The sequence below is a fragment of the Trichomonas vaginalis genome, chromosome III (assembly GCF_026262505.1).
Source record: "Trichomonas vaginalis G3 chromosome III, whole genome shotgun sequence".
Taxonomy (NCBI): Eukaryota; Parabasalia; order Trichomonadida; family Trichomonadidae; genus Trichomonas; species Trichomonas vaginalis.
This window is the reverse complement of record NC_067205.1, coordinates 4,001,753-4,029,264: the sequence shown is the minus strand read 5'-3', so window position 1 is coordinate 4,029,264 and position 27,512 is coordinate 4,001,753. Positions and strand designations below refer to the sequence as shown.

Here is a 27,512-nt window from a genome sequence, read left to right as displayed (position 1 = left end):
TTGTGTTCGACCAAGTTTAACATTATACCCAAAGCTTGACAAATCTTCTCCTGAGTTTTAAGTTTGTCTTTAAGTTGTTGGTAGTCGTTTCGAATATCTGCAACAGAACTTAAGTCTCTGCTAACTTCAGGGTATGTTGGTTGTTCTTTTACAGGAACTATTGTTATACCATCTTCGTCTTCGTATGGTTTCCCCACTTCAACATCTCTTTCTTTGACATTGACAACAACACTTTGACTGTTTGTTTGAGTTGGTGAATTTAACTTCACATCTGCCACCGCCATTAAACCTTTTGAAACACTTACGCTTCTATTTTTCGGAAATGACATTTTACTTAGAATAAAAAGATGGACGTATTTGAGTATCTCTTCGAATTGAAGCAAAACAAAGTTTACACACACAAACAATACAAGTTCATTGACAGAATAGTTCTTTACACAAACAATGGAAAATGTTATAGAATAGCAGTCTTTGCTGAACCAAAATATTTTCATAAAGCAAAGAAAGTTGGTATAACCGAGATGGTGAAAGTTCTTGAAGCAGACAAAAATATAACAACAAAACTGACCGATATTTCTAAAGGTAAGTTTATAATACAATTTTATGTCAAAACTGGCGTACTGTCAATATTTGACGGAGAGAAGTCAGTTCAAGAACAACTTACTGACCTGCTGCCAAAATCTGCTCGATGGAAGCTGTCGTTATGCCAATCTGAGGAGCCCCAGCAGGTTTCATCGAACGAATCTTCAAAAGAGCATCTTCCGTGAAAAGTGCTATTGGTTTTGTAAACTTCTTTGCTTTCAATTCATCTGGACCGTCTCTGTCACCAGTATATTGTATTTGAACTGTACCAACAGTTGAAATACCACCCATAAAGTCTTCTGAGTCAGCAAATGGAATGCCAAGCCAAAAGTTTGAACGGTCTCCATTTGTATATTGAGTTTTTTGACTCCTGTATGGTCCATACTTTCACATATGGCATAATAGAACTTTGCATTTCAGGGTTAATGGTTGTTGTGAAGTTGTTGTTAAAGTTCATAGCATCTAATGTCAAGTTGTATGACCTCATATCCTCAACTGTAGAATATTCTTCTCTTGGATAGTATTTGCCATCTATGTTTATATGGTATTTAATACCAGGGTTGTAGAAGCAAGAATAGTCATTTATAGTTCGTCTGAACAGTACAAACATAGTATCTGCATGTTTCATTGCAGTTGTTAAAGCAATATCTGTTCTTGCACCTGGGTCAGCACTTTGGTTTCCAACTTCACCTGCAAAGTCTTTGACAGATATTTGGTGTATAGGGAACATAAGTGGAACTGCAATATATTTGGCAGCTAAAGCATTTGAAATATCTGGGTCCAACATATAGACTGCAAGTCTGCTTTCTATTCTCTTGCATTCAAACTTTTCGCATGTGAACTTAACTGGGTCCCAAGCATCTCCAGCAGCATTGAAATAATAGTTTACTTCAGTGTTGAGGTTTGAGAAACCAAAGTCTAAGTCAACTTTGTCTTTGCAAAAGTCGGCGAATTTGGCTCCATTCGCTACGTAAGAGTGAATGGGTCTTGTGTTGGTGCAATGACTAAGTTATTTTTGCTTGGAGTAAGTTCGATAGAAATTTTTCCTGCCCAGTTTGGCAAGTATCTTAAAAACCTGAAGATGAGGAAAGATGACAAAGGAACTCTAAGTTTCAGTTTTACTTTGGTTACTGCTGCTGCAGTTTGTCCAGAAAGGTTAACATAAACTCCTGGAACGTTAGGGTCAAGTCTTCTTATTTTCTCAATAGTTGCATACTGGTCTGTTTGTTCTCTAGCTTGTGGTTGTACTGAGTTTCTCAAAGCGAACCATTCATAGTTTGCCCATGTTACTGTTTGAACTAAGTCAGAGTTAGAATATATCTTATATCCCATGAAAACTTCTGGAGCATATTGGTATCCGACATAGAAAATTCCATTGCAACCTTTCTTGTCAGACAACTTGGCAGAAGGTTTTATTTCAATGTCTTGTTCCACGTATAAGAAAGAGTTGTCAATAGAAATTATATGAAACCTGTCGCAAGCAATATCTACTGTTGTTGAAGAACCTTCTCCAAACTCACCTACGTTTCCATAAGAAACAGCAGTTGTATATTCGTAAGTTCCAGGAACTATTTCTGACCTTCTAATGGCATTGTCGCATTCGTTATACCATTCGGAAACATTTCCATTCATAGCATCCAAAACTGTTGGCGTTATATTCTGAGCGGCGTACATTTCATATGAGTAAAAATATAGAATAGTTGGATTTATATGTCATAATAGAACCCACGTGGACCAAGCTTTACTTTCTTCCTGACTGAGTTTTTAACTCTTCTTTTTCCTTCATTGCCCTCTGCTTGAAGTTGTTGCATCTTTGCATTATGTTCATCTAGTATGTTGCAAATTTCCCATGTCCTTTTTGCCTTTTGGCTCTGGTCGCCCATCTCAGGTAACCTATATCCTAGAAAGAGTTTGTCATAGTCTGTATTTGAGTCTTCGCGTATTGTTTGCATGACTCTTTCCTGAGTTTCCGGTTCAAGCTCTTCAAACAGTGCCTGTCCATATGGAATATGCTCGTTTCCAAATATATGTTTTTGTAGCCATTCTGGTTTTCTTTCCATGTTACCAACAATATCTTTTGTGAATGGGAAAGCTTCTACCCAATCTTTCAGTCTTGCGTCGTTTATTTCTGTAGTTGGTTTTATTTTGTCAAGGAACATGTTTTTCAATACTAACATTTCATTTGGTACTGTCCATTTGAGTTTTCTTAAATATTCATCCCTTCTCGGTTCATTGTCTGCAAAGTAAGTTTTTATGACATTTTGTAAACTTTCGTTTGCAAGGTCATGTACAATAGGTTCTCTTCCTTCGCTCTCCCTAACTTTCTTTCTAAACTCTTCACCAAATATACCATCTCTATGGTTCTGTGTAGTTCTTTGAGATAAATGTTCTAGAACGTCAGGTGTTATATTTCCATCAGCCATGTTCATTTCATACTGGTCCAAAATATCTGCATCTTTCATATCTTTCAATGGCATTAAAGCCGCGCTGAAAATACCAGCTATATCTGGTTCACCATTCACTTCCATTGCGTCTACAACTTCTTGGAATTGTGGTTGTAAGTTTATGAACCACCTATCCGGGTTAGCTTTATGACCCCATCTCATTGTAGTTCCATCGTCTGCAGAAACAAAAGTAGGTTTGTTTCCATCTTGGTTAGGTTCTGAATGAACTTTAAACAATGTTTCATTTCTATATGTTTTCTTGAAATTTAACCTTTTATTTTCACCGAGTTCATCCGAAGATTGAACGTTAAATGCTCGTAAGTAAAAAGGGTTGTTGTATTTGTGTACATTTTCTTTCAGTACTTCCATTCTATGCTGAATATTTTCATCTGGTGTTGGAGTCTTTTGTATGTCGGCAAACATTTTTCGATATTCTTCTACTATGTCAGCCGAATTTTTTTTAGACTCTTGGAAATATTCCATATTCTCCGCATACTCTTGTTGAGGGTCAAGATTTTTCGGCTGTTCCAAATCTTCATCTAGTTCTGTGAAGTTAGTTTCCAAAGGAGGGACTTGTTCGTTTCCTTCAGGCTCTTCTAGCTGTTGTTGCTGAACTATTTCTTCCATGTCTGGTTGTATCTGAACTTCTTCCTGTGGAGTTTCTTGTACCTCATCTGCTGGCATTTCATATATTCCGAGACCGTTTTTAACAAGTTCCCTATCTAAGTCATCCGGACTCATAAACCTTTCTTCTTTCGTTCCGTTTCTATTTTTTACGCGTTTCATGAAGAGAGTTGTATTGTCATTTAGCTCTGACACCAAATATCTCGGAGTAAATTCAGTCATGTCATTTGGATGATATGCTATTAAATCATATCCCTTAGCGAGCTTGTATTTTCCAGGTTTGAAATTATATCCCATATGGTGCTGAGCCATAAAGCTAAATAGGTTCGGGTCAGTATTTCCTTCATTGAACTTTCTAATAGCTTCTTTATATCTGTCACTAAAGTCAATAGTATCTGGGTAACCATAGTCTTCTTTAAGCATTTTTAAGAATTCTTGGTTTCCTTGTTCTCTACTTCTTTTATGTCCTTGCTCTGGTTGTGGAGGTGGTTGTTGTGCAGGGTTTTGAACTGTTGGTTGTTGTGCAGGGTTTTGAACTGTTGGTTGCTGTGCTGGATTTTGAACTGTTGGTTGTTGTGTTGGATTTTGAACTGTTGGTTGTTGTTGTTGTGCATGCCTGTGTTTGTGTCCATGTGACGATGTAAATGTTCTAGGTAGTCCTGGTGCAGGTGCTTCTCTTGGAGGGTTTGGTGGTATATAAATTCCACCAGCTGGCACATATGTTCCATCTGCAGCGTAATGTCCTACCTGACTTTTCGTTCTTAAGAAAGCATTTACTAGGTCTGTTTTGGTCTGTTGTAACTCTTTTTCTTGACTTTTCACAACAGTTGCTCTAACGGCGTCATAGGCACTTTGAACTGCCTGTCTCGTTGCTGCATCTGTTATTTTCGTCATATTTTGTGCTACTTCTTTTAACTCTTTGTCGAAACCTTCAGACTTCAGTTTCTTTCCAGATGAGAAGTCGTTCACTTGTTTCACCTTACTATGAAGAGCTTCGAAGGCGTTCTTAAAGTCAGCATTTGTTAAAGCTTCATTTGAACTGTCTTCATCCGCTTGTATTTTTGTCCTTATTGACCCTATGAGTTGGGCTGCTTTAGCGTTGGCTTGGGCATCTAACCAGTCATTGTTAGCTTTTATATATTCTGCGCTTTTCATTGCCTTTTGCATGGCTGCGTCGTTATTTTTACTTTCTTGTGCTAAGTTTTCATACTGTACGGTTTGGTTTTGCAACTGTAAAAGTTTTTCTGCCTTTACATTTGCTTCAACTTCTTTTTTATACTCATCGCTATCCATATATGTCTTCAGGGCTTTTTGTTTTATCTCTTCATCTTTCAGTATTTTATATTGAGTAGTATGGTTTTTCAAATTTATGACATCTTGTTCCATTTTTGCTACTTCTGTTGCTTTTTCTGACACTTTTTTCGCATATTCCTCTGTACTTAGTTCTTTCAGTTGTTCTTCTTTCTTCTTTTTCTCTACGTTTAACTCATTGAGTTTCTTTGTGTGTCTGTCATATTCTAGTTTCTTTTCGTTTTCACTTATTTGCTTCTGTATGTCTATGTTTGACTTTTTGACATCTGTTATTTGATTTTTGAGTGAACTCAAATTCATTTGACTTTGAGGGTTATAGCTGTTCCGTCTGCAGCTCCACCATAGCCTGCCATTTTCGCTAAAAGTGCCGCTCTTAAACCTCCACTCTGTGCACCAAGAACTCGGTTTAAAAGCATAGGATTGCTTGACATTTGTTGCAACATAGTGGGGTCATTCAGCATTTGTTGTTGCAACTGTTGTTGTGGTGTCAGTTTTACTATTGGATGTTTCAATGCTCTCTTCCTCTTACGTATATTCTTACGTAGCTTACGTGGCATTTTAAGTGAAGTTAAAAAGCGGTTTTTGACAGATGTTTATATGACACTTTTTGTTCAGCACAAAAAACTACTCGGTCAAAGTGTTGTCAGTTTTGTAAAATAACCGTCCTATCTCATTCTATAAGGGGGAAAGTCTTCTCAAAGTATACTTCCTTGGAACGCCTGTAACTTTTCCTGTAGCGACGATAGACCCTTACTTGTCCGGACAAAGCTGTACTATTTTGAGTGCTCTACAAAAAAGTCAACGGCTACGACTCTCAAAAACCGTTGTGTAAAAAGTTTTACCGTTGGACAAAAAAGTATGTATAGAAAACAAAAAACGTTTATAGTTCATTCAATATTTGAGATGGAACGGTTTGCCAACGGTAACTATTAAATAAAATAAAAAAATAGAGGGGGTTACCGTTGACGAAAACGGTTTATTTTAAACTTTTCTATGAGTAGTCCGAAAAAAACAGTTTATTTTTGTCTAATGGAAGCCAACATTAACAATTCTCAACCGCTAACCAAAGCCAAAGCCCCACAACCTCCAAGAACTGGCACAGCTGTTAGAATAACCGCCAAAAAGTCTAACAGCGAATTAAGAGAAATTCTTCAACAAATTTGCTCTAAATATCTCAAAGACGCCGAAGAAAACACACAACCAGACGCTATATACAATACTCAGTTCTGTGAAGTTCTGAACAAAGCAATTGCTAGTTCAATTGAACTTACTAAGACAATTCCAAGTCCAATTGAGCTTAGCGATGTCTTAGTTCAGTATTTTCCAACATTTACTAAGCTTATAATGTTGAGAACTTTATACCAAGTTCGTCAAAATCTTCCTCGTAACATCCAACGGTCATTCGACAAGACAATTGCCGAATTCCAAGTCTTTAGTTACGGATATGACCAAGATGAATACGTTGACGAGTTCGGAGACAACTGTACAAAATGGTTTGACTGCTATACGACTACACAATTTGAATTCGACTTTCTCGAATTCAACGCAGCAACCATTTATATCATTGCTCTTTACCTTTCCGAACAACAACAAGACCTCGCAGATGGAGATGTTGTTACTGTCGTCATGGAAACTCCTGAACAATTCGGAAAAAAGAAGTCTCTAATTGCCAAATTTGTTCCAGGACATCAGCTTTTCCAACGCACAGAAGTCTTCTGTATTCCTGGAACTAAGTTCTTTGTCAGGAGCGAACTCAAAGAAAGATATAATGTGTCATTCAATTACACATTATATAATGTCTTCGACCCAGAAGAAGACTTCTTCCCAGAAGCAATGGAAGAGGAAGAAGAAGAGAAACACGAAGAAGAGAAACACGAAGAGTCCTCCGAATTCACACCAGAAGACTAACAATTTTCCGAATAAAAACCTCATTTTATACTAAACATCTTCGGGGCTAGAAGGGGCGCAGCCCCTGGAAGCCCCATTACCTTTTTTTTTTTTTTTTTTTTTTTTTTTTTTTTAAATCAATTAACATATCATATGCACGTATAATGCGTGATGATTTTTACATAATTTCATCTGATTCAGCTAAATCTAATACTTCATTTTCTACCTTTTTTAACGCAACAAGCGGTCATAGAAAAAGATTCTATAAAAACAAAGTTCAATTTTTTGAACAATTATTTGATTATCGACTTCTTTTAAACTAGCTAAAATAACATATTCATGATCTGTATTTTTTTCATATAATTATTTATTTAATATTGAAATGCAATATATTCAGACTCTAAAGATTAAGGAGATACCATAGGATCATTAAAAGAATATAACATCGCACAAAGCAGAGGTAAAGGATGAACATATACAGGGGGAGGCATCAACCTTGATAATGATAAATTCTGTAAAGGAGATTAACACAACCTCAGAACTTCAGGAGGTGGTTCATGATGTTTTGGTAGTGGAACATCTGATGATTATGTTTCAGATAGTAGAAGTTGTTACATTTAGTGGACATGAAGTTTGTGTTTCTGTCATCAAAGAATCAAAAAATAGATAATATATCTTTCAAAGCCCAAAGAGATATCTCAGTCCACTTTTCAGGATAGAAATTCGAAAGAACAGTTATTCTTGATTGCCTATTGTTTTAGAGAAAACTTCAATGCGATAAAGTTTATCAAGAAATGCATCAATTTCGAAAACACAATTAAACAATGAAAAATTAAGATTAAACTCATTCTTACTAGTTAAAGTGTGTTTGGTAGATGTTGTTTTGTATTTGTATTTAAAACTTCTACTCTATTATTAGAATTTGTTTGAGTTTCTTTCGCAGATAAGATTATTCTTATGATTAGAATTGTATTGTAATTGAGTGTGAAGTGTAAAATATGAATGAATTCTTAGATTCTTGTAAATCTTGAAAATAAAAAAATGCCAACATAAATTTTTATAAAAAATACCAAAAAAGTGACATAAAATGTTTTGATTGTCAACTTCAAGGGATTATATATCCCTTGATAAAGATAATGTCTTCGCAATTTTAATTATACAATTGTTGTAAACAGAAATTCATCAAAAGTGACACCTCAGAAAAGCTAAAATATTGAATTTTTGGAACTTTTGATAGAGCACGTTTTTAAATATTAATTTAAGTAAATGTATATTTTGTAAAGATTCTTTTTAATAAAAAAATAAAATTTTGAAGAAGAACACAAAATCTTCTGAAAAATAATATCACATAAACTCATATTATTTTCTAATATATAACTATTTTATATAAAAATCAAATTCAATGATCTTAAAAGCGAAGGATAAACCTCAAAATTTACGAATATAATGAGTGGGAATATAATGCTTATCTATCATAAAACCATATGAAATATTCCCACTCATTATATTCGTAAATTTTGAGGTTTATCCTTCGCTTTTAAGATCATTGAATTTGATTTTTATATAAAATAGTTATATATTAGAAAATAATATGAGTTTATGTGATATTATTTTTCAGAAGATTTCATTCTATATGCCTATGAAAAGTACTCTCAAAACTAACTTTTTCCTAATTATAATTAAATCTAGAATATTGTATTATGCTTAGTATTATTTCATTTTTCTCATTCAATTTAGAATTTACAAATGTCAAAAAATTGAGAGTTGTCACTTTTGATGAATTTCTGTTTATTACACAATCTTTACACTTAAATAATATTATGTCCATATTAAATAAAAACAATCCTTTCTGCGCTAAACGAAATTTTAGAAGTAATTCATTCAAATATTTTTATGAAATGTATGAAAATGAAACATTTGTTAAGACAGTTCTTCGATTCAGGTCCAAGTCTTGACACTTGGACACTTTTTTATGAAAATTCAGTTATCACTGAAAAACACACTGAAAATGAAAAATTTAATCCAACAACACAAGGAAATTATTATGTTACAACATGTTTATTCAATGAATTTAAAGAAGTTGTTGTCTATATAGACATCAATGATCAAACAAAACTTCTTATTTCTATTTCTGGATTCAATGGCACAAAAACTCCATCTCGAACAGTTTCTTCTTATAAAGGAAGTTGTGTTATCTATCGAACATGTGCCACAAAATCTATACAATCACAATCAGGATATGAAGGAGTATTTTTATATTCATATATATCAGGATTAAATACAAACAACAAAAACATTTTTGAAGATTCAACAGTCTTTGATTGTGGAGAAATAGATAAAGGAGATTCAATTAATCATTTAAGATACGGAAATCTTAGTTATTCACGAAATAACATAACAAATAACAAATGTTATGAAGATGTTTTACTTGATATTTATTCAGAACAGAAATACAACATCAGTCAATCATCTTTCATTGATAACAAAGCAAACTCTAGATGCTTTTTTATTTTTAATACTGGTCCACATCAATTTTATTTATGTAATATCATTAGAAACAATGCTAGTCAATATTGTTTTAATTTATATCAAGCAACAGTTACATTTGAATCTTGTTCAATCAAAAATAATAATTGTACACAAACATTTTATTTTTGGTCATCAAGTTCAGCTACAATCATTAATAGTGATTATGATGGACAAACATCAAGTGCAACAATAACATACTCAATAAACAATTTATACAACAAATTATCACATCTTTCTACAGGACTTTGCGAAGCAAAAAATAAAATTGAAAATAATTTTGAAGAAGAAAATGAGATAAAAAAATTCAACCAAATGAAAAATTTTTGCATCTCCCAATATTTAATCAACTACCAGTGTCAACATCTTCTTAGCATTTCTCATATTCCTTCATATTCAATTTTATCGCTGATTAACTAAATAAACTAATTTTCAAATTTTTAATAATAAATTAATATTTCCAATTTCTGTTTTCAATCGATCAGTTGGATATACAAATCCAGATCTCCCACTTGGTTGATTAGTTTCACCACCATATAGATATCATCCACCACTTTTAGAAGGAAAACTTGACTATAATATTCCTTTATCAAAGTTTTTTCCTGTATCAGTCTCAGTTTATAACCGCAAAGATTATTTTTGCCTGTAGATCCGATAAATAGAAAGATATCAACATTTCTTGAAATTGTAATAGTTGATTCTGCATATACACTATATCCATCAGAGTACTAATAGACTTGTCATTGAGAATCATATGCTTCAAATATATATTTTCCAGGATCTAAATTTATTTTGATATATGTGGGATAATAAGTGCTATTACGTGGATAAAAAGAATTTGCATGATATTGTGGGCATATAGGAGAATAATTTTGATAAACTTTACTTGTATCTTGGATAGAACATTTTCCATATCGAAAATTATTTGCTCCAGTCATGAATTACTCAGTACAATTTGAAAAGTTTTATAATGTATTAATAAGATCTAAAACAATTTCATAATGGCGTGATTTAAGATTAATATTTTCAATTAGGATTTATTAGAATGACAATAGTAAATTTTGATAAAACAAATGTATTTACAAAGGGATATTAACTAGACAAAGATGCCAATTGAATAGTAAATCATTTTTTAATTTGTCATGAACGAATATGACAACTTTAATATATGATAAAGTCATATCTTCTTAATTCAAGTGTAAAAGATGCAAAACTTAACGTTAAACATGAAAATAATAGTTACATTTTTGAATATCCATGTGTTAACTATTATGAATGCACATATTATGTTCTTGAAATGCAGCCTGGAATCTATAAGTTTGAACTTTATGGTGCATCAGGTGGCAGCGGCAGTGGGCATGTTCCATCATATCGATTTCCCAATGGAAGCTGTATTTCACAAGACAGAGTTAAACGTGTGAATGGAAATACTGTCTGCAAACAATTACCAAGTACTGGAGGTGCAGGTGCATATATTTCTGGCTACTCAGTTCTTTTTCATCCAATGAAAGCTTTTGCTACAATTTGAGGAATGGGATATTTTGATCAAAGAAATTCTAATTGTTATAAATCTTTTAGTTTATCTTGCATGAATCGAGGTGGTTATGGTGGTGGTGGAAGTTCTCCTGGTTACGCATCAGGATCAGGAGGTGGCCAAACCGCTGTCAAATTTGAGAAAAACGACCTTTTTCATCGTGTAATTGTTAGCGGTGGTGGAGGCGGTTCTGACAACGGTGGTGGCACACTTCAACAGTCTGATGACGGCTCCGGAGGTGCAGGAGGTCTCGAAGCGCAAAGATTTAATATAGACTGTATGTATATTGAAAATTTATCCGCAAATTCTACTTTTGGATTCAGTTTTGGGCAAGGAGAATCTTCTCGCACAGATGGTTCGAAGAATCCATATGGAATCAAAACACCACATGGATTCACAGACAGAGGAAGTGCAGGTGGTGGGTGGTATGGTGGTTTTTGCAGTCATCACAATAATGGTGGTGCTGGTGGAGTTTCTTCTTGGGTTCTGTCAGACAATGCAATTCTTCCGAAAGGAGAATTGACTTTTTATGACGAAAACTATGAAGAAATTGGTCAAGATCGTTATGCATATGATACTTCTGTATCGTTCAAGTTTTTCGATGTTCAGCATGAGTCAGGTGTATGGGAAGGACACGGAAAACTAATTATAACATACTATCCTCTAACTAGTCATTGTTTACATTATATCCATTTTAATTGTAATGCTATTATGTATGCTTGTAGTCTTTCTTAAAGATCTTTTTAATAAAACATTCCACAGTTATTTTTCATATAAAATGATAATCAATAATTGAGGATACTAGCTTTCTATGCAATTTTAAATGCAAAGCAACAATACTCACAATGCTTATCTAAATTTCAATTGAGATTTATAAAAGTGACATAAATATTGTTATTGAGATTGCATCCTTTTAGATAACCATTAATTTCTCTTTACTTTCTTATCGAAAAAAATCATACAAATGCCCAATTTCGGAGGAATTGTAAAATATTCGTAAAAAATTGAATTTAATAAAATTAATTACTTTATTGAAGTCTACTTCGTCAATGTAAAAACAAAAGTTATTTGTATGATAATGTTATTTTGATAAAAACAAAGATTCTCACATGAAATAAAATCTGCAATACAAGTGATGATGCAAAAACCACTTCCTTTATGACCAAATCTACTCATAGCTCCATCTGGTTCTGTAAATTGTTGGCTTCCATTAAGCATTATTGTATTTTCAAATCTCCAATCATATGAAATGCTTTCACAACCTTTGAAACCAGAAATATATGAGCTTCCTCCGCCCCCTGAGCTATCCTCATCCCAATGATATCCAGATCCACCGTCATACCATCCAGCGCCCCCTGCACCAGCCATATCTGTTGATGTTCCAGGTGAACAATTTGCTCCAATGCCAAATTCTCCATTGAATTGTCCTTTTCCTCCTGAAGTTTGATTTGCGCCTTCTCCGATAATGGAATCTGATTCATCAAAACGTGTTCCATTATGTCCAACTAATCCACCTGCATATCCCATTTTATCATAATATATAGCACCTCCTGGAGCACCGCTGACAATTACTCTTGATCTCAAAATTGAGATATTCAATCGAATGTCTGTAGATCCATCGCTGCCAATACCTCTTTTGCCATTATTATATATCCCAATAATAGTACTATTGCCTCCCCCGTTATTACCACCATAGCCATATAATTCATTTGAATGTTGAGCAACACCTCCAACAAAAATATAAAATTCTTCTGTTTTGAATGTATATCGATCTCCTCTCACATATGCACCACCAATTCGTCCTGCTCCCCAAAGTTCATATCGATATAAACCTTTTTCAATTCTTACTTTATAAGGTGGACAATATATTTGAGATTCACATTGATATGAGAAATAATACTTTTTTCCATATCTATGTGTTATTGAAACATCATAATTCAATAAGGAAAACTTATTTTAATCCTCATTAATTTTTTTACTTGTATCTTACAAAGATATTTTAATTGATATTATGTAGGATCTACAATTTTATACCAAAAATGATCCAAGGAAGAAAATTCGAAAAGCTTGGGATTCATATTTCCCGACAAATTTAGCTAAAGAAAAATGTAAGTTTCAAAGTACTAAGCTTGATGCAAGAGAATATAATTATCATGTTTCATCATGTAACTTTGACTCGGTAAATACACAAGGTTCTGTTCATTTTCGAAACAAACAACACTGCTATCAAATTTCTTATTGAAACTACACTTTTTAATAACTGCAGCAACACAGCAAATGGTGGGTGTATTTCATATATTCAAGAAGGCGAATTTATTCAAGATCGAATTTGCAGTTATTCTTCCAGAATTGATAGTGAATATGACTACGGTGTTTATTGCTTCATTCATGTAACACATTTATCCGAATTTAAAAATTTTATTCATGATAGTTTTATTAGCAAGAGTGGATATAAAGATTATTTTACCAATGGATTCGGAAACATTTTTTTGCAAAATGGTAAAATTCAAATTAAATCAATTAACATATCATATGCACGTATAATGCGTGATGATTTTTACATAATTTCATCTGATTCAGCTAAATCTAATACTTCATTTTCTACCTTTTTTAACGCAACAAGCGGTCATAGAAAAAGATTCTATAAAAACAAAGTTCAATTTTTTGAACAATTATTTGATTATCGACTTCTTTTAAACTAGCTAAAATAACATATTCATGATCTGTATTTTTTTCATATAATTATTTATTTAATATTGAAATGCAATATATTCAGACTCTAAAGATTAAGGAGATACCGTAGGATCATTAAAAGAATATAACATCGCACAAAGCAGAGGTAAAGGATGAACATATACAGGGGGAGGCATCAACCTTGATAATGATAAATTCTGTAAAGGAGATTAACACAACCTCAGAACTTCAGGAGGTGGTTCATGATGTTTTGGTAGTGGAACATCTGATGATTATGTTTCAGATAGTAGAAGTTGTTACATTTAGTGGACATGAAGTTTGTGTTTCTGTCATCAAAGAATCAAAAAATAGATAATATATCTTTCAAAGCCCAAAGAGATATCTCAGTCCACTTTTCAGGATAGAAATTCGAAAGAACAGTTATTCTTGATTGCCTATTGTTTTAGAGAAAACTTCAATGCGATAAAGTTTATCAAGAAATGCATCAATTTCGAAAACACAATTAAACAATGAAAAATTAAGATTAAACTCATTTCTTATAGTTAAAGTGTGTTTGGTAGATGTTGTTTTGTATTTGTATTTAAAACTTCTACTCTATTATTAGAATTTGTTTGAGTTTCTTTCGCAGATAAGATTATTCTTATGATTAGAATTGTATTGTAATTGAGTGTGAAGTGTAAAATATGAATGAATTCTTAGATTCTTGTAAATCTTGAAAATAAAAAAATGCCAACATAAATTTTTATAAAAAATACCAAAAAAGTGACATAAAATGTTTTGATTGTCAACTTCAAGGGATTATATATCCCTTGATAAAGATAATGTCTTCGCAATTTTAATTATACAATTGTTGTAAACATAAATTCATCAAAAGTGACACCTCAGAAAAGCTAAAATATTGAATTTTTGGAACTTTTGATAGAGCACGTTTTTAAATATTAATTTAAGTAAATGTATATTTTGTAAAGATTCTTTTTAATAAAAAAATAAAATTTTGAAGAAGAACACAAAATCTTCTGAAAAATAATATCACATAAACTCATATTATTTAAAAAAAAAAAAAAAAAAAAAAAAAAAAAAAAAAGGGAGTGGGGCTTCCAGGCACTTCGTGCCTTCTAGCCCTGAGGATGAATGAGTATAATGAAGTTTTTTTTTCTTGGGGGATGGCTTCCAGGCACTTCGTGCCTTCTAGCCCCCGAAGATGTTTAGTATAAATGAAGTTTTTATTCGGAGGTCTTCCAGGAGCTTTTCACAAAATATAAATGTTTTCATGTTTTGTCAAGACTTCATCGTAAATGTTTTGTCAAGACTTCTTCGTAAATGTTTTGTCAAGACTTCTTCGTAAATGTTTTGTCAAGACTTCATCGTAATGAGCGTAAATGACCCAAAAATATAATTTAGGTGAAGAGGTGAGATGTCACCTCTTTTCTAACCTCTTTTCTCACCTCTTGAATTTTCATGAAATTTACACCAAAAATAATGTTTATGTTAGAATGTTAGATCTAACACCTTTTCTAACATGTTTTCTAACATCGTGAATTTTCATGAAATTTACACCAAAAATAATGTTTATGTTAGAATGTTAGATCTAACACCTTTTCTAACATGTTTTCTAACATCGTGAATTTTCATGAAATTTACACCAAAAATATACTACTAGGGTCATTTACGAAGAAATCTCAACAAAGTCTTTACGATGAAATCTTAACAAAACATAGACAAGAAAGTTCATGAGAAATTAGATGAAGAAGTCTTAACAAAGTCTTTACGAAGAAATTCATGAGTTTTCTACGATGTTAGAAAACATGTTAGAAAAGGTGTTAGATCTAACATTCTAACATAAACATTATTTTTTGGGTCATTTACGCTCATTACGATGAAATCTTAACAAAGTCTTTACGAAGAAGTCATAACAAAACATCTGTCAAAAACCGCTTTTTAACTTCACTTAAAATGCCACGTAAGCTACGTAAGAATATACGTAAGAGGAAGAGAGCATTGAAACATCCAATAGTAAGACTAACACCACAACAACAGTTGCAACAACAAATGCTGAATGACCCCACTATGTTGCAACAAATGTCAAGCAATCCTATGCTTTTAAACCGAGTCATTGGTGCACAGAGTGGAGGTTTAAGAGCGGCACTTTTAGCGAAAATGGCAGGCTATGGTGGAGCCGCAGACGGAACAGCTTATAACCCTCAAAGTCAAATGAATTTGAGTTCACTCAAAAATCAAATATCAGATGTCAAAAAGTCAAACATAGACATACAGAAGCAAATAAGTGAAAACGAAAAGAAACTAGAATATGACAGACACACAAAGAAACTCAATGAGTTAAACGTAGAGAAAAAGAAGAAAGAAGAACAACTGAAAGAACTAAGTACAGAGGAATATGCGAAAAAAGTGTCAAAAGCAGCAGAAGTAGCAAAAATGGAACAAGATGTCATAAATTTGAAAAACCATACTACTCGATATAAAGTACTGAAAGATGAAGAGATAAAACAAAAAGCCCTGAAGACATATATGGATAGCGATGAGTATAAAAAAAGAAGTTGAAGCAAATGTAAAGGCAGAAAAACTTTTACAGTTGCAAAACCAAACCGTACAGTATGAAAACTTAGCACAAGAAAGTAAAAATAACGACGCAGCCATGCAAAAGGCAATGAAAGCGCAAATATATAAAAGCTAATAATGACTGGTTAGATGCCCAAGCCAACGCTAAAGCAGCCCAACTCATAGGGTCAATAAGGACAAAAATACAAGCGGATGAAGACAGTTCAAATGAAGCTTTAACAAATGCTGACTTTAAGAACGCTTTCGAAGCTCTTCATAGTAAGGTGAAACAAGTGAACGACTTCTCATCTGGAAAGAAACTGAAGTCTGAAGGTTTCGACAAAGAGTTAAAAGAAGTAGCACAAAATATGACGAAAATAACAGATGCAGCAACGAGACAGGCAGTTCAAAGTGCCTATGACGCCGTTAGAGCAACTGTTGTGAAAAGTCAAGAAAAAGAGTTACAACAGACCAAAACAGACCTAGTAAATGCTTTCTTAAAAACGAAAAGTCAGGTAGGACATTACGCTGCAGATGGAACATATGTGCCAGCTGGTGGAACTTATATACCACCAAACCCTCCAAGAGAAGCACCTGCACCAGGACTACCTAGAACATTTACATCGTCACATGGACACAGACACAGGCATGCACCAAAACAACAACAACAACCAACAGTTCAAAATCCAGCACCACAACCAACAGTTCAAAACACTACACAGCAACCAACAGTTCAAAACCCTGCACAACAACAACCACAAACAGAGCAAGGACATAAAAGAAGTAGAGAACAAGGAAACCAAGAATTCTTAAAAATGCTTAAAGAAGAGTGTGGTTTCCCAGATACTGTTGACTTTAGTGACAGATATAAAGAAGCTATTGGAAAGTTCAAGGATGGAAATACTGACCCGAACCTATTTAGCTTTATGGCTCAGCACCAAAACGGATATAATCTCAAACCTGGAAAATACAAGCTCGCTAAGGGATATGATTTAATAGCATATCATCCAAATGACATGGATGAATTTACTCCGAGATATTTGATGTCAGAGCTAAATGACAATTCAACTTTCGTCATGAAACGCGTAAAAAATAGAGACGGAACGAAAGAACAAAAGCTTATGAATGCGGATGACGTAGATAGGGAAATTGTTGAAAACGGTCTCGGAATATATGAAATGCCAGCAGATGAGGTACAAGAAACTCCACAGGAAGAAATAGTTCAGATACAACCAGACATGGAAGAAATAGTTCAGCAACAACAGCTAGAAGAGCCTGAAGGAAACGAACAAGTCACTCCTTTGGAAACTAACTTCACAGAACTAGATGAAGATTTGGAACAGCCGAAAAATCTTGACCCTCAACAAGAGCATGAGGTGAATATGGAATCTTTCCAAGAGTCTAAAAAATTCGGCTGACATAGTAGAAGAATATCGAAAAATGTTTGCCGACATACAAAAGACTCCAACACCAGATGAAAATATCAGCATAGAATGGAAGAACTGAAAAAAAATGTACACAAATACAACAACCCTTTTTACTTACGAGCATTTAACGTTCAATCTTCGGATGAACTCGGTGAAGATAAAAGGTTAAATTTCAAGAAAACATATAGAAATGAAACATTGTTTAAAGTTCATTCAGAACCTAACCAAGATGGAAACAAACCTACTTTTGTTTCTGCAGACGATGGAACTACAATGAGATGGGGTCATAAAGCTAATCCAGATAGGTGGTTCATAAACTTACAACCACAATTCCAAGAAGTTGTAGACGCAATGGAAGTCAATGGTGAACCAGATATAGCTGGTATTTTCAGCGCGGCTTTAATGCCATTGAAAGATATGAAACATGCAGATATTTTGGACCAGTATGAAATGAACATGGCTGATGGAAATATAACACCTGACGTTCTAGAACATTTATCTCAAAGAACTACACAGAACCATAGAGATGGTATATTTGGTGAAGAGTTTAGAAAGAAAGTTAGGGAGAGAGAAGGAAGAGAACCTATTGTACATGACCTTGCAAACGAAAGTTTGCAAAATGTCATAAAAACTTACTTTGCAGACAATGAACCGAGAAGGGATGAATATTTAAGAAAACTCAAATGGACAGTACCAAATGAAATGTTAGTATTGAAAAACATGTTCCTTGACAAAATAAAACCAACTACAGAAATAAACGACGCAAGACTGAAAGATTGGGTAAAAGCTTTCCCATTCACAAAAGATATTGTTGGTAACATGGAAAGAAAACCAGAATGGCTACAAAAACATATATTTGGAAACGAGCTTATTCCATATGGACAGGCACTGTTTGAAGAGCTTGAACCAGAAACTCAGGAAGAGTCATGCAAACAATAAAGGAAGACTCAAATACAAACTATGACAAAATCTTTCTAGGATATAGGTTACCTGAGATGGGCGACCAGAGCCAAAAGGCAAAAAGGACATGGGAAATTTGCAACATACTAGATGAACATAATGCAAAGATGCAACAACTTCAAGCAGAGGGCAATGAAGGAAAAAGAAGAGTTAAAAACTCAGTCAGGAAGAAAGTAAAGCTTGGTCCAGTGGGTTCTATTATGACATATAAATCCAACTATTCTATATTTTTACTCATATGAAATGTACGCCGCTCAGAATATAACGCCAACAGTTTTGGATGCTATGAATGGAAATGTTTCCGAATGGTATAACGAATGCGACAATGCCATTAGAAGGTCAGAAATAGTTCCTGGAACTTACGAATATACAACTGCTGTTTCTTATGGAAACGTAGGTGAGTTTGGAGAAGGTTCTTCAACAACAGTAGATATTGCTTGCGACAGGTTTCATATAATTTCTATTGACAACTCTTCTTATACGTGGAACAAGACATTGAAATAAAACCTTCTGCCAAGTTGTCTGACAAGAAAGGTTGCAATGGAATTTTCTATGTCGGATACCAATATGCTCCAGAAGTTTTCATGGGATATAAGATATATTCTAACTCTGACTTAGTTCAAACAGTAACATGGGCAAACTATGAATGGTTCGCTTTGAGAAACTCAGTACAACCACAAGCTAGAGAACAAACAGACCAGTATGCAACTATTGAGAAAATAAGAAGACTTGACCCTAACGTTCCAGGAGTTTATGTTAACCTTTCTGGACAAACTGCAGCAGCAGTAACCAAAGTAAAACTGAAACTTAGAGTTCCTTTGTCATCTTTCCTCATCTTCAGGTTTTTAAGATACTTGCCAAACTGGGCAGGAAAAATTTCTATCGAACTTACTCCAAGCAAAAATAACTTAGTCATTGCACCAACACAAGACCCATTCACTCTTACAGAAGTAGTGGGAACAAATAAAATGTCATTCGCCGACTTTTGCAAAAACAAAGTTGACTTAGACTTTGGTTTCTCAAACCTCAACACTGAAGTAAACTATTATTTCAATGCTGCTGGAGATGCTTGGGACCCAGTTAAGTTCACATGCGAAAAATTTGAATGCAAGAGAATAGAAAGCAGACTTGCAGTCTATATGTTGGACCCAGATATTTCAAATGCTTTAGCTGCCAAATATATTGCAGTTCCACTTATGTTCCCTATACACCAAATATCTGTCAAAGACTTTGCAGGTGAAGTTGGAAACCAAAGTGCTGACCCAGGTGCAAGAACAGATATTGCCTTAACAACTGCAATGAAACATGCAGATACTATGTTTGTACTGTTCAGACGAACTATAAATGACTATTCTTGCTTCTACAACCCTGGTATTAAATACCATATAAACATAGATGGCAAATATATCCAAGAGAAGAATATTCTACAGTTGAATATGAGGTCATACAACTTGACATTAGATGCTATGAACTTTAACAACAACTTCACAACAACCATTAACCCTGAAATGCAAAGTTCTATTATGCCATATGTGAAAGTATGGACTCATACAGGAGGTCAAAAAACTCAATATACAAATGGAGACCGTTCAAACTTTTGGCTTGGCATTCCATTTGCTGACTCAGAAGACTTTATGGGTGGTATTTCAACTGTTGGTACAGTTCAAATACAATATACTGGTGACAGAGACGGTCCAGATGAATTGAGAGCAAAGAAGTTTACAAAACCAATAGCACTTTTCACGGAAGATGCTCTTTTGAAGATTCGTTCGATGAAACCTGCTGGGGCTCCTCAGATTGGCATAACGACAGCTTCCATCGAGCAGATTTTGGCAGCAGGTCAGTAAGTTGTTCTTGAACTGACTTCTCTCCGTCAAATATTGACAGTACGCCAGTTTTGACATAAAATTGTAAGATAAACTTTCCTTTAGAAATATCGGTCAGTTTTGAAGTTATATTTTTGTCTGCTTCAAGAACTTTCACCATTTCAGTTATACCAACTTTCTTTGCTTTATGAAAATATTTTGGTTCAGCAAATATTGCTATTCTATAACATTTTCCATTGTTTGTATAAAAGAACTATTCTGTCAATGAACTTGTATTGTTTGTGTGTGTAAACTTTGTTTTGCTTCAATTCGAAGAGATACTCAAATACGTCCATCTTTTTATTCTAAGTAAAATGTCATTTCCGAAAAATAGAAGCGTAGTGTTTCAAAAGGTTTAATGGCGATGGCAGATGTGAAGTTAAATTCACCAACTCAAACAAACAGTCAAAGTGTTGTTGTCAATGTCAAAGACAGAGATGTTGAAGTGGGGAAACCATACGAAGACGAAGATGGTATAACAATTGTTCCTGTAAAAGAACAACCAACATATCCTGAAGTTAGCAGAGACTTAAGTTCTGTTGCAGATATTCGAAACGACTACCAACAACTTAAAGACAAACTTAAAACTCAGGAGAAGATTTGTCAAGCTTTGGGTATAATGTTAAACTTGGTCGAACACAACCCTGTAAAAGTGAACTCATATGTCATTGCACCTCATGAAGTTTTGAAAGAACTATTGAAACTTTTGACAGAGGCAGACGATATAAACATCAAAGAAATAGAACCCGACATTGCTTGCTGTGGTGTTTCATATAATGTCATTGACAAGATATACGTTATGAAAGGAGGTGAACGTTGAACTTAAAATATAGTTTCCCAGACGTCATAAAAATATTTGACGACCACAACATTTCATTAAAATTTAGTTGCTAAGTAAATGGCAGAAGACATAGTGGTTTATACTATTACGACTAAAACCCTGAGTCATATAATTCTATAACAACAAACTTACAAAGTCCTCAAGGACGATATTGTAAACTGACCTTAAACACGATGACGACTAAAGCCTGTTTTGCTCTTTTGACACCAGAAGACTTTGTTGTTGTGAATGGTAAAAAATACTTCTTTGAAGATACTTACTCAGATATACCACCAACAGGTTTTGTTGACTTATTTAATACTTTAAGGACGGATGTAACATGTGCTGCAACTAGAGCAGGTTTCATTATGTTTGGATGTCCGACCGAGTTTAGTATAAACGATATGAGCTATAATACAAAACTTATATCTGGTTTTTACTACCAACAGTTTCCTATAACAGGAAAAGGTGTCATACAAGGTTTGTCTGTTCCATTGACTTTAAGTACACCTATTTTATATATTGTTTCAAACTTAGGTTCAAAGTGTATTCGAATGTCGACAGAAACTACTATGACCAAAAGATACTCATGCGTATAAACAACACTTTCTCTGCTGGTTTGCCTATTGTTCATTCGAATGCAGAGTTTTCAGCTTTAGTAAACTCAAACACTTTAGCAAACATAAACTTAACCTTAGTTGACGCAAACTTTGTTCCTGTAAAACTTTTATGTCCTATGTATTTGTCAATGACGGCAGAAAGTTTCGAATTGGAAGATGCAACTGGTGAAAGTATTGTACTACAAGAACAACTTCAACAACAAATAGCTCAAGAACAACAAATGCAACAAATGGAACAAATGCAACAACAAAGTCAAGAATAAAAAAAATATTTTTTTTATTTTTATAAAAATGTACAGAATAGACGTTTCAGATTTTTATGACTTCCAAGCGTTCAGAAATATGTGTCCATTTAGAGACTATAACAAAGCAGTCGAGAATTTGAAACGTTTAGTCATTTATGTCGACTCTGCCCCAGAATGTTATGTCATGAAAGAATGGGATGTTGTCTTTAACAAACCAAGAGCGACAATAGTTTCAGAACAAGAATGTAGACAGAAACTTAAGAAAATAAAAGTCGTACAAGTTGGTATGAAGATGTTAGATGCTTGGGATATCTTATTGTCAAAGTTAGAAGATTTTTCAGTTCGTGGTATAAAGTTCTATACACCATCTCCAAACTTCTATTCTATCTTCACTGGATATAAATAGAACAAGTAGAATGGAAAGAAAATATTATAGAAGCTTGGTTAGACCATGTCAAAGAAATTATATGCAATGGAAACGAAAGAGTCTATGAGTATATCTTATGTTGGTTTGCAAACATCTTACAACATCCAAGTGCTAAAAATGAAACTGCTCTCATTATAATTGGAAAACAAGGAACTGGTAAGAACACTTTCTTTACAGATATTTTGTGCAAACTGTTAGAGGGCTATTCGAACCCTAATATGACAAACTTAGAAAACATCTGCGGTAAATTTAACTCCTCAATAGAGAATATGAAACTTATAGTATGTAACGAACTTCAAAGTATAGATACAACAAAGGTTTTAAACTCAGATGCTTTGAAGAGTCTTATAACAGACAAAGTTGGAGTTGTTGAAAGAAAGTATAGAGACCAAAGAGTTTGTGAAAATGTTGCAAACTTCGTCATGGTTTCAAACAATGTTGTTCCGATGAAGTTAGAAAGTTCTGACAGAAGATATGTAGTTGTCAGAACGTCAGATTCTCATATGCAAGATACAGAATATTTTGACGACTTAGCAGAAACTTTGACACCTAACTTTTACAACCACTTGTTCTCATATTTCATGACATTAGATATTTCTAAGTTCAATCCAAGACAAATTCCATATACCGAAGAGAGACAAACATTGTTAGAAGCAAACAAGAGTGTATATGAACTGTTTATAGATGAGACTAACTTTGAGTGTTTAGATGAAAGGTCATTGTACGATTCATATAAACAATATTGTCAAGAGTATGGTTATATGGCAGCTTCTAAACGTACATTCTTGGCAAATGTCAAAAATCTTTTAGATGTTCAGAACGGCGTATATACAAAGAAAAATTTTTCTGAGTAAATTTTAAAAAAATATTTTTTTATCCGATAGAAAAGATGACGAAATATATTTCAGTCAACAAATATATGTCAGGACTTAAAGAAGAACTAGACCCATTCGCTTATTTGAATGTTTACTTCTACCATTTTGAAAAGTCTACATATGACAAAGTTTGGAACATCGAACCAGTTAAGTTTGCTATTGTGACTAAAAGTGGTGCAACTTTTGAAGACTTAGAGATAGAAGGTTTGTTAGCAGTCAAAGAAAGTTTTGACAGAAGGTTTTCAAACCTTAAAGAAGGCAAAGCATACAAACTTGTTATACCTTATGAACCAAAGAAAGCAGACGACTATGAATATTATGAGTCTAAGATAGTTGAAGTTCAAGGTAAATTGGGTAAAAAGATTTTAGAGTCTAAGCCAGTGTTTGCTCCTAAAGAGGAAGAGAACATTGACATTGACCCAGAAATGTTCTAAAAATAAAATTTTATTTTTACATGTCAAATTTCTTTTTCTCTGGCTCTGGCTCTGGCTCTTTCTTCTCTTCTTCTACTTTCTTTTCTTTCTTCTCTCTCTTCTTCTTCTTTTCTGGTGGAGTTATGTCAAACTTCTCAGAACCATATTTATGTAAAAGTTCTTTGTCCTTTAATAGCTCTTCTATTCTGTTTCCTATTTCATCTTCAAGAACAGCGCATGTGTCTTCTTTGCATTCTAAGAACTTTTGTTGGACTTCATCTTTCCAATCGGCGTCATCTCTGTCAACAAGTCTGTCATTGACAAATTTTAAGACTGCTCTTTGTAATGTTTTATGGTTCTTGTCATATTCCGAGAAACAGAACTTTAGAACAAATTCACCTTTCTTGTTTACACTATGTAAGATTTTATGGTCGACAGAAGTTTTAGAGTCGAAAAGTTTGTCTCGAATATAGATAGCGAAATCGCTAGACATTTTCTAAAAGATAAAAATTTTAATTTTTCTAAAAATATGTTAGAAAAAAAGTTTGCTGACATTGACAAGAAATTTGAGAATGTTTTAAACAAGAACAAGAGGAAGTTAGAAAATGCTCAGATAAAACCTACATGACAAGTTCCTATTTGCTCAGAATGGTATACAGGTCTAATCGCACCACCTGGGTCGGGTAAGACTTTCACTTATCTTAAAATGGCTGCACAACAACAAGAACTAGATGAGAAGAACCCATTCTATGAGTTAGTTGTTATTTGTAGTACTTCTGGTCAATTTGACCAAACCGTCAATTCGTTCAAAGATATTATAAAGAAGTCTAAGTTAGTATGTATAAAAGACTCTGAGTTGTTAGATTGGATAAAGAAGTACCAAAGAAGAGTTTTGAAGTATAATGCTATAAATGAGTATATAAACTCGAAGTTTAAAGACCCAAATGAGGAAATGCAAAGAATATTAGAGAAGAAACACTTCAGAAACAAACAGAAAGAGATAGAATACATTTCGAAGAAATTGCAATCTTACGATTGGAAGACTTACCCTCATAGATGTCTTCTTATCTTAGATGACTTTGCTTCTCATCCTTTGTTAAAGAACAGAGAACAAGATATGTGTCGAATTCTTAAGAAGCTCAGACACTTTAACATCTCAGTTGTCATTTGTGTACAGACAGCAAAGAGTTTAAGTAAAGATGTTAAAAGAATACTTACTGACATTATACTACTTTTCCCTGGATTGTCCGAAGACGATTTCATGGAACTTATGAAAGAGTCCATGGCAGGTAAGTTTGACAGACATGAACTATGGGAGAAGTACAAAGTCATACAAGACCCTCATACTTCTTTCAGAATTCACATCTACGCGAACAAAGTTCAAATTGTAAAAAGTCAAGCTTGAAAAATGTAAGTGTTTAGTCTTAGTAAGTCTGTTGTGGTGCTGGGGCTGTCGGTTCTTCTGGCTTTGGAAGACATTCAGGAAGAGGAACGTCGGACATTCGTTTGTGTCCTGTCGGAAGGAAGAACTTTTCCTGTTGTCGGGAAATTTTTTTCCTGTTGGAAGGAAGGACTCGGAATGTCGGAAGGAAATTTTTTTCCAGTTGTCGGGAAATTTTTTTCCAGTTGTCGGGAAAAATTTTTCCAGTTGTCGGGAAAAAAGTTCTCAATTTTCGAAAATTTGAATGGTTTACAGACGGACAACAGGAAAATTTTTTCCAGTTGTCGGGAAAATTTTTTCCAGTTGTCGGGAAATTTTTTTCTTGTTGGAAGGAAGGACTCGGAATGTTGGAAGGAAGGACTTGGAATGTCGGATGGAAGGACTTGGAATGTCGGATGGAAGGACTCGGAATGTCGGATGGAAGGACTCGGAATGCCAGAAGGAAGGACTCGGAATGTCGGAAGGAAGAACTTGGAATGTCGGAAGGATTTGACAAGGCAATATACTTTATAGAGCTACCTGAGCCATCTGAAGTCAAGCTTGAAAAATAAATGGTTCATTTACTCTGCTTGTTTGAAGTTGTCAAAATACTCTGTTATTTTTTCCTTCAGTAGCGGTAAGTCTTCTTTGAAGGTAAGAATTGTACAACCTTTCATATCATAGTGTGTTTGAGGTAACGTATCTTGAACTATTTGTTTCACATCTTCATTCGGTGTCATTGAAATCGGTAAGTTTTCGCGATAGAACCAATTTCTGTCAGATTTGTAAATCTTAGCAAGGTCGTAAAAGCTTTTGTTGTTTCTTCTGACTAAATGCAACATAACCATATCTTTATCTTCTTCATTTTCCATCTCTTCAGTATAAATCATATACTTATAGTTCTTTTCCTTTCCTTTTGGTACCGAACGTGGTATTCTTTTCTGAATGCTTTTGTCTTTTGCTTCAAGCTTGTTTTCCATCTCTTCACGTTCTTGTCTATGAAGTTCGTCAAGAAGTTTACAAACATACCATGAATAGCGAGCTGAAGCCCATTGTGCCACATTATTTACGAGAAGTCTATGAACATAATATCCTCTCAAACCATTTGGCAAATTTTCACGATTTTCATAGAGTTTTGGCGACTGGGGTTTTTCTCCCACTCGCAATTTTTCACGATTTTCATAGAGTTTTGGCGACTGGGGTTTTTCTCCCACTCGCTGTTCTTCACGATTTTCAGAAAAAAGTCTGTCTCGCTGTGCTTCATTTAATAGTTCAATAGTGCTTTGGTTCCTAAACCAGTCTTTAGGAACCTTAGTATCTGGTGCAAAACATGCTGTCAAAATACTTTGCATTTGGTACATGTCATCTTTGACCGAACGAATGAGACGTAACTGTTTGTTAAACTGAACCCACTCGTATTCTTCACTTATGGCTTCATGAACGATAGCAGTTGTTGTGTTCTCTGTTGTTGACATTTCTGTCTTTACATACAAAATAAAAAAATAAAAAAAAATAAAATTAGCGTTATTTTCTATCTTGTATAAAAGACCAAAAATAAACGCTTTACATGTATTTTTCAGCAACTTCGTCAAATAATTTTATAGCTTTAGCTATCTCATCTACTTCGAAAGTTTCTTTACCTCTCGTGGGAGCACCATACATTTTCTCAAACTTTTCAAGTAGTTCTGTTTCAGCAGCTCTCATATCGTTAACAAACGCAACCTTAACTCTATTGACTGTACTGTCATATCTTTGAGTTATATTATATGTTCTTCCTATCTTATATCTCTTTGTATTGAAGTCCTTCGGTTTCTGAACGATGTAAAGTAAGCCTTCACTGCAACGTTCTGAGTCGAATAAACCATATGTTATGAAATTATATCCAACAACTGGGTCTAACCATAACAAAACTAGTGGTATAAGACTTTTGTCTATAAGATATGTTCTTGTTCCATAGAATCTTACCGATATCATAAGCTCAGGATTTCTTGTCAAAATTTTCTGAGTTGAAGCATTTTTAACCCAGTCGTGGGATGTTTTCTTTTCAGATAGTGTTAAAATGTCTGACAAAGAATATTTGTTGTATTTCTTTGAGTATCTTACGTTTAAATCACCAATTCTAACCAATTTGGTGTCATTGTCTATCTTTCTAACTGTTTCAAACTCAGTGTTTGACATTTCCTGTTCTTACATACAAAATAAAAAAAATATTTTATAAAAAACTAACTTTATTTTTTCTATCTTGTATAAAAGATATGATTTCATAGAATTTTTTTACGAAG

At 33.9% G+C, this 27,512-nt stretch overlaps 9 protein-coding genes and 5 pseudogenes across 14 annotated transcripts, besides 5 other annotated features; 9 read left to right on the top strand and 5 right to left on the bottom strand.

Moving 5' to 3' along the window:
* Window positions 1–6,980: part of a mobile genetic element that runs on past the window's edge.
* On the bottom strand, window positions 2,289–2,808 carry TVAGG3_0637990 (annotated as a pseudogene). The gene has a single exon. A coding segment is annotated over exon 1 (520 nt).
* On the bottom strand, window positions 2,852–5,314 carry TVAGG3_0637980 (annotated as a pseudogene). Its single transcript has one exon. A coding segment is annotated over exon 1 (2,463 nt).
* On the top strand, window positions 6,588–6,869 carry TVAGG3_0637970 (uncharacterized protein; the record flags this gene model as incomplete). Its single annotated transcript, XM_001289249.2, has 1 exon — window positions 6,588–6,869. One exon carries the CDS (start codon window positions 6,588–6,590, stop codon window positions 6,867–6,869), a length of 282 nt encoding a protein of 93 aa, XP_001289250.2.
* A 1,031-nt stretch (window positions 6,981–8,011) lies between the features above and the next one.
* Window positions 8,012–8,049: a mobile genetic element.
* A 556-nt stretch (window positions 8,050–8,605) lies between these two features.
* Window positions 8,606–8,642: a mobile genetic element.
* Window positions 8,643–14,450: 5,808 nt separating this feature from the next.
* Window positions 14,451–14,488: a mobile genetic element.
* A 168-nt stretch (window positions 14,489–14,656) lies between these two features.
* Window positions 14,657–27,512: part of a mobile genetic element that runs on past the window's edge.
* Window positions 16,268–17,534, top strand: TVAGG3_0637920 (annotated as a pseudogene). Its single transcript has one exon. A coding segment is annotated over exon 1 (1,267 nt).
* TVAGG3_0637910 lies at window positions 17,599–18,465 on the top strand (annotated as a pseudogene). The gene has a single exon. A coding segment is annotated over exon 1 (867 nt).
* Window positions 19,130–19,916, top strand: TVAGG3_0637900 (protein of unknown function, DUF4106 family; the record flags this gene model as incomplete). Its single annotated transcript, XM_051241111.1, has 1 exon — window positions 19,130–19,916. A coding segment is annotated over one exon (787 nt), but the record flags the coding sequence as incomplete, so codon positions are not given.
* Window positions 19,982–20,392, top strand: TVAGG3_0637890 (protein of unknown function, DUF4106 family; the record flags this gene model as incomplete). Its single annotated transcript, XM_051241110.1, has 1 exon — window positions 19,982–20,392. One exon carries the CDS (start codon window positions 19,982–19,984, stop codon window positions 20,390–20,392), a length of 411 nt encoding a protein of 136 aa, XP_051087697.1.
* On the top strand, window positions 20,769–21,308 carry TVAGG3_0637880 (annotated as a pseudogene). Its single transcript has one exon. A coding segment is annotated over exon 1 (540 nt).
* Window positions 22,142–22,448, top strand: TVAGG3_0637870 (uncharacterized protein; the record flags this gene model as incomplete). Its single annotated transcript, XM_051241109.1, has 1 exon — window positions 22,142–22,448. A coding segment is annotated over one exon (307 nt), but the record flags the coding sequence as incomplete, so codon positions are not given.
* Window positions 23,442–23,831, top strand: TVAGG3_0637860 (protein of unknown function, DUF4108 family; the record flags this gene model as incomplete). Its single annotated transcript, XM_051241108.1, has 1 exon — window positions 23,442–23,831. The coding sequence occupies one exon, from the start codon at window positions 23,442–23,444 to the stop codon at window positions 23,829–23,831; it is 390 nt and encodes a 129-aa protein (XP_051087695.1).
* TVAGG3_0637850 (uncharacterized protein) lies at window positions 23,848–24,303 on the bottom strand (the record flags this gene model as incomplete). Its single annotated transcript, XM_051241107.1, has 1 exon — window positions 23,848–24,303. One exon carries the CDS (start codon window positions 24,301–24,303, stop codon window positions 23,848–23,850), a length of 456 nt encoding a protein of 151 aa, XP_051087694.1.
* Window positions 24,517–25,215, top strand: TVAGG3_0637840 (protein of unknown function, DUF4106 family; the record flags this gene model as incomplete). The annotated part of the gene is made up of 1 exon (XM_051241106.1): window positions 24,517–25,215. The coding sequence occupies one exon, from the start codon at window positions 24,517–24,519 to the stop codon at window positions 25,213–25,215; it is 699 nt and encodes a 232-aa protein (XP_051087693.1).
* Window positions 25,812–26,705, bottom strand: TVAGG3_0637830 (KilA, N-terminal/APSES-type HTH, DNA-binding family; the record flags this gene model as incomplete). The annotated part of the gene is made up of 1 exon (XM_001297472.2): window positions 25,812–26,705. The coding sequence occupies one exon, from the start codon at window positions 26,703–26,705 to the stop codon at window positions 25,812–25,814; it is 894 nt and encodes a 297-aa protein (XP_001297473.2).
* Window positions 26,794–27,408, bottom strand: TVAGG3_0637820 (organellar and viral DNA polymerase type B; the record flags this gene model as incomplete). The annotated part of the gene is made up of 1 exon (XM_001297473.1): window positions 26,794–27,408. The coding sequence occupies one exon, from the start codon at window positions 27,406–27,408 to the stop codon at window positions 26,794–26,796; it is 615 nt and encodes a 204-aa protein (XP_001297474.1).